A 6,000-nucleotide genomic window follows, 5' to 3' on the forward strand; every position below is an offset into this window, starting at 1 on the left:
TTGATCTTCTAGCACACTATGATTCTTTCTTTCTTTCTTTAATCTTTATTTGTATGTGTGCATGCTAGCACAAGCATGTGCCTGTGTGAGGTTTTTATGTGCATTGTTGTGTGTGCAGATTCTAGAGAGCATCAGATCCCTGAAGCTGGAGTCACTGGGCAGTTCAAAACCACCTGATACAGGTGCTGGGAACTGGACCTAGGTCTTCTGCAAGAACAACAGGTGCAAGAACTGCAGAGCTGTCTTTCTATCCAGCATCACTGTATTATTTTGGAATATCACAATCTCTCACTTAGTGACCCTGTGCAGAGGATAAGGCTCATTTCTGCTCTTAGATAGCAAGATCCTAGGTCCTTTTGAGGACCTACATTTTGACACCAAACACATTGCTTCCTTTTGTGCATTCAGGACATTAGAACACTTCTGTTGATCAGTTGCTAAGATTCCAGCCCAGCCCTGAGCCTCCAGCCTCTCCTGTTTATAGAGTAACTTTGATGAGTTGGGAGGCAGGAGAACCCAGAGACCTGGGCCTTCCAGGGAAGATTTAACCCTTACAACTTAGTCAAGTGACAAAAAAAAAATAACCCAAACTTGTGTTTTTACAACTTTTTTAATATATATTTTTATAAACAGGTCACGTGATAAAATAGCACAAGAAACACTTACCAAATATAAGGTTATATCTTCCGCATATACAGGAGAATGAGGTCGTTATGTACAATAAGAAAATGATTTTAGGGGTTGGTTGGTTTTGTTTGTGTTCCTCTCTCCCCTTAAATTTTCCTCCTGCAGTCATTGGAAATATCACAGCTTCAGTTGCATTAATACTTTGGGCAAATGGACAGCTTCCCCCTCCCTGTTGGGGGACTGTGGGAAGAGGGGCTGACAAATCTGACTCCTGACCACTTCAGCCTGGAGCCTCCCTGGCCAACACTTCAGAGGCAGGGAACTCTTTGGGCTGTTGAACTCTTACTTTCTGTCAACAGCATCTCTCTCTCTCTCTCTCTCTCTCTCTCTCTCTCTCTCTCTCTCTCTCTCTCCCTCTGGCTCTCTGGGAATTAGTTTACTCTCTTCCAACCAGATAGGGGTGTCCCAAGATTAGATGTGGGTGCTGTGTCTCCTAGGGTTCAAGGTTGGGGGGGGAAGGGTTCCCAGTCCCTTCTACAGTGCTGTCACGTATGTGCCAGGATCCCCTGGGACTTCCAAATGTCTTGAGATCTGACAGAACATGGTCACAACCCCTTTGGGCAGGCAAAAGTTTCGGAAGCTGGGAGAGGTAAAGGAGGACTAGAAAGGAGCCCTCCTTCCTTGGGGTGTGAAGGGTGTGCTGGCCACTGGAAGATCAGAATCACTGGTCAATGCTGACCCTGACCCATGGCCAGGCCCTCTGCAGATTCCACCTGAGGAGACCTATCCAGGGTGAAACACAGTGCTGAGAGGCCTGAGCTCAGCTGGGGTAGGGGTTGAAATGGGTGGGCTGATCCCAAGGCCTGATAGCCCTGTGGGTGGCTCCAGATTGGGGTCTGCCAGGTGCCTATTCCACCCTTGCACTTGGGTGGATGGGCACCAGTTAGGCTAATGTTGAGTGTTCCAAGGTCTGCATCCTCCTAAAGGTTGTCCTAAAGCTGTCCCAGCCTGGCCAGAGCCCAAGGATCTGTAAGGCCAGGGGGGAAGAAGGAGATATGGAGGCGCGGGGGACACAGAGGACAAGAACTGACCCATATGGCAACAAGGAAGAAGGGAAGCCACTAGGTCAGGTGGGCATGGGGAAGTTGGGCTCCTCAGGGGGCCATGGCTTTGGCAGTGGCCTGTGGCGCCTCATACCCCTTGGAGGGCTCCAGGCGCGGTGCAGTGGAAGATGTGGGAGGCCCTTGGGGCTCTTCCAGGCCCCTAAGTCCTGGGGGACCAATCCCTCCATCCCCTTGGGCCCTGCCCGGGATGGGGGGGACAGTGAGGGGAGGCAGAGAGCAGAATGAAGTGAGGAAGCCAGTGAGAGCATATGCACTCAAAGCATCCCCAAAAGGACCTAGACCCCCAGAAAGGCGGGCGAGTGATGGCGGCGGCTGTGGCATGGTGGAGGGCGGGCGTGCAGTGCGGGCACGAGGGGCATGCACAAAGTCCCCGAGTGTGCGTGCGTGCGTGGGGCTGACCCCTCTGCCTCTTACCCCAGTCGGGGATGGAGCAGAGGAGCAAGGGAGGCACGGGGCGGGATTTCCCTCAGCTTGCCCCGCCTCCAGCGCAGGGCGGAGAAGTGATTGCTCCGGCAGGGATGGAAGAGGGGCTACTGCCCAGAGCGAGGCCGGTTCCCGCGGCCGGGTGGGAAAGCCTGCGCTATTCTATGACGAGGCAGCGCGGCAGGTGCTGCGAGAAGTACTTGAAGAGCTCGGGTGTGGCTCCAGGGCAGTTGGTCAGCTCCAGCTCCTCCAGCTCTTGCAGTTGCACGAGCCCGGATAGCCCCGTGGTGGTTAGGAGCGGGCAGCCTGCAAGCACGAGGCATCGGGGCAGCAGCTCAGCAGTTCAGCTCCATCCAGCAGGAGGGCTGGACTGGGCTGGGCAGGAGGGAAAGGCTGAAGAGGACAGTGGCCTGCTGGGGGTGGGTTCTACTGGGCTTGCTGAATGAGGCGGGACCGGTACTGGGCGTGGAGAGGTGAAAATCTGACAGGATGGGCGGGACCCAAACTAGGGAAGGATTTATTCAGGCTTAGCCTAATGGAGCGTGGGTGGATCTGAGCAGGGCGTCACCATCAGGGCTGGCTTGAAATCACCCTTCCTCTAACCCGCTACCTGGGATGCGATTTGCCAAAACCTGGAATGAATCTAACTGCACAAGGAACCCGATGGGGACGGCCGTCAGAGAGAGAGTGGGCATTATCACCCAACGAGGCATGCAGGGAGTGGGGGAGTCTCTCACCTGCTAGAGACAAGAGTCGCAAACTTCTCATGGCTAAGAGGTGCTTCAACCCGAAGTCCTGCACCTGGGCGGGAGTGAGAGGAGGTCGTTAACTATTTCCACTTGCTTGGAACCTAGAGCCGCTAGAGGGGCAGGACGTAGGGGGTTCAAAATGGAGGTTTCTCAGCCCCTCCCCCCACTTCCCTCGCAGACTGGAAGCACCCATGAGGTGGGCCTTGGGGAATCCGGAACTCAAGGATTCAGTTTAGTTTGGCTGCTGGTGGTAGAGGGATCTGAATGAGGGCCCAGTGCAGTTCAAAGTTAATCTGGTGCTCCATCCACATCCCACCCCCCTGTCCCGCCACCCACCGCGCTCCAACTTCCAGATCCCCGGGGGCATGGAGGTACCTGGCAGCACCATCGCAGGTAGAGGCTGCGGAGGGACGACATGGTGGACAAATAGCTGAGACCAGTGTCCGTGATGCGTACACACCTATGGTTGCACCAGAAGGGGAACTGCCCACCTTTAAATCACTTTACCCAATCCCCACCTCCGTCCCTCCCTCCTTTTCAGAGGTGTCTTTGCCCCACACACCAATGCTTTATCCTTTCCCTGGTCCCACCCTGTGACCTCCCCTTTTGGAATATGGCTTTTTCTCCAGGTAATGCTGGAGTTACTCCAACTTTAGGCGCTCTGTTTTCTGTAGCCTTCCCCATCCCAGAAGCCCCGTGGGCAGGCACCACCCACTCTAGGCTTCCAGCTCCGGGAGATCCCACCAATCCCCGCCTGGAGTGTAGGGATGTGTGCACCTGTCCAGCACGAGCTCCTCCAGTCGGTGCAAGTCGCAAGCCACATACTCCAGCGCCATATCTGTGATCCGAGGGCACCAGGAAAGGTCAAGGCTGCGCAATTTGCGCAGGTTCTCAGCTACCAGCTCCACTCCATCATCGGTGACCTTAGAGCAGCCTGAGAGGCTGAGCGAGGTGAGGTTGGGCAGACTGTGCACCACATTGACCACCCCATGGTTGGTTATCTCCCAGCAGGAGAGCAGGCGCAGCGTGTGGGTGCTGTGGCCCTGGCGTGCTGTGAAGTAGGCCAGTGCCGTGTCAGTCACGTGGTAGGCCTGAAGGCTTAGCTCTGCCAGATTGGGGAGAAGTTGTGAGATGGCAGCGATGGCGTCATCCGCCACATTGATGCAGTCACTGACGCTCAGCGAGGTGATACGCGCGCTGAGGCTGGACCACAGGCCAGCCTCAGTGAAATCATTACAGCCTGACAGCTCCAGGCGCACCACTCCCTGCATCTGCTCCAGCATCACCTACGGGAAGGTACAAGTCAGACCAGACTAAGTCAGCTCCCTGACTCACACCCACGCGCCCCTTCTGGGGGCAGAAGGGGGTTTATGAGAGTTGCCTGCTCAGAGTGGAAGAAGCTTCTAGAAAACTGGAAGGGGGGGGTCTCTCAGGTGTGGACTTGTGCAAGCATGCATCAGGCTGAACTCCAAGGAGTGCACTTAAACTGCTTGTTATACTTTCTTAATATTCCAAAGGGGGTGGGGCATGGGGACCACATAAGCCAGGGTGTGGCCAGCGCAGTTGTTTAGAACAGATGATTTGAACATTAAAATTACAATCCACGTCCAGGGGTGGGGGAAGGCAGGGCAGGGTGCCCAGATGCTTCTTCAACCCTTGCTTCTAGGAGACTCTCAGCTATCCCCCCACACCACCCCAGCATCCCGTTCACCAAGGCAGCTTCACAAGCACACAGGGACCCACAAGTAATTGACTACTTTCCTGCACCAGTCTTGAAATCTTAATCACGTTTTAACAACAAGCCCACGTTTTCACTTTGCATTAAACCCAGAAATGCCATCCTTGCTGCTTTTTGTCCCTGGGCCCCTCAACCTCCCATATCCAAAGGGTTGCTGCTTCATGTCCCTGCCCCCCTAGCCCCGTCCGGTCCTAGCCAATTTTGGGACACACCTCTAGACCAGCGTCAGTGATGGTGGAACGCTTGAGACTCATGGCCTTGACTCCCTTCTTCGAGAGCGCATAGTTGTCGATGAACTCGCAGATGTCTAAGTCAGAGACACCAACTAGGCAGAAGCCCTCAAAGCCTCTAGCAGCAAAGCCCTGCAGGTTCACAAACTCCTTCTCGCCCCCGGGCAGCACATTGTACAGCTCCTTGGCATGCAGCACAGGCGTGAGACCTGCCCAGAACTTGGGCTGGTAAAGCACACGCCGCCAAGCCTTGCACACCTGGGCTAGTATACACTTCTCACATGCTGAGAAATACCAGAAGAGCCCATTAAGAATCTTCTCATCTGTGGCCAGTGGTGGCCGCTCCACTGGGGGTCCAGGCACTGGTCCTGAGGCTGGTCCACTGGCTGGGGGGCATGGCCCCCCTGCCAGAGCAACACGGGACAGTGGTGTAGCCAGGCTTGGTGGTGGAAGGGTGGGTGGGGGTGGTGGCTGGCAAGGACGGTTCTTGGCAGCAGGTGTGCCCTTGGTGATGCTGGCTGCACCTAGGCCGTTGGGCTGGCCAGGCAGCTTCACCAAACCGTTTCGAGGCAAGCATGGAGGCTTGGGGTCACCATCGATACCAGGGCTCGACATTTTTCTTGCACGTTCTGTGGATGAGACAGGGGGGGAAAAATAAGTCTGCCAGTCTCTGGAGGAGCTGGAGAGCTAACCCCTTTCTCATCCTTGGGGTTCCTCGTCCATAGCATTTCTAGGACCACTTAACAGAAGAGATTCTAGCACATGCCTTTCTCTGACTGCACAGAGGCAAGCTGGTAATAGTCACAGGTAACTCAAGTGTCCACATCCTCTGTCCTATACACTGGTTCGGCCTGCATCCCTCAAAGGTACTTTCTGATGCTCTGATTCCATTCGAGGTTTGGAGGAGAGGGACTCCTTAACTGTACCTTTCAATTCCGATCCTTTGACGTCCCCTCCTGGGGTTTACCTTGCAGACTAGGATTGGGAAACCTGAAGAAAAGTGCTTGAATAGCCCTCAGAGTCACAGACCAGCTCTCCAAAATCTCTGCACCTAGTCAGATAGTGGTGGCGCACGCCTTTAATACCAGCACTCAGGAGGCAGAGGCAGG

General features: G+C 54.9%; 1 protein-coding gene across 1 annotated transcript; it reads right to left on the reverse strand.

The window, feature by feature from the left end:
- Positions 1-2,156: 2,156 nt before the first annotated feature.
- On the reverse strand, positions 2,157-5,506 carry FBXL16 (F-box and leucine rich repeat protein 16; the record flags this gene model as incomplete). Its single annotated transcript, XM_080942068.1, has 5 exons — positions 2,157-2,480; positions 2,912-2,975; positions 3,299-3,383; positions 3,701-4,209; positions 4,874-5,506. 5 exons carry the CDS (start codon positions 5,504-5,506, stop codon positions 2,332-2,334), a joined length of 1,440 nt encoding a protein of 479 aa, XP_080798194.1. The 3' UTR covers positions 2,157-2,331.
- Positions 5,507-6,000: the final 494 nt, after the last annotated feature.

The sequence above is a fragment of the Micromys minutus genome (genome assembly GCF_963924665.1).
Source record: "Micromys minutus genome assembly, chromosome: 31".
Taxonomy (NCBI): domain Eukaryota; kingdom Metazoa; phylum Chordata; class Mammalia; order Rodentia; family Muridae; genus Micromys; species Micromys minutus.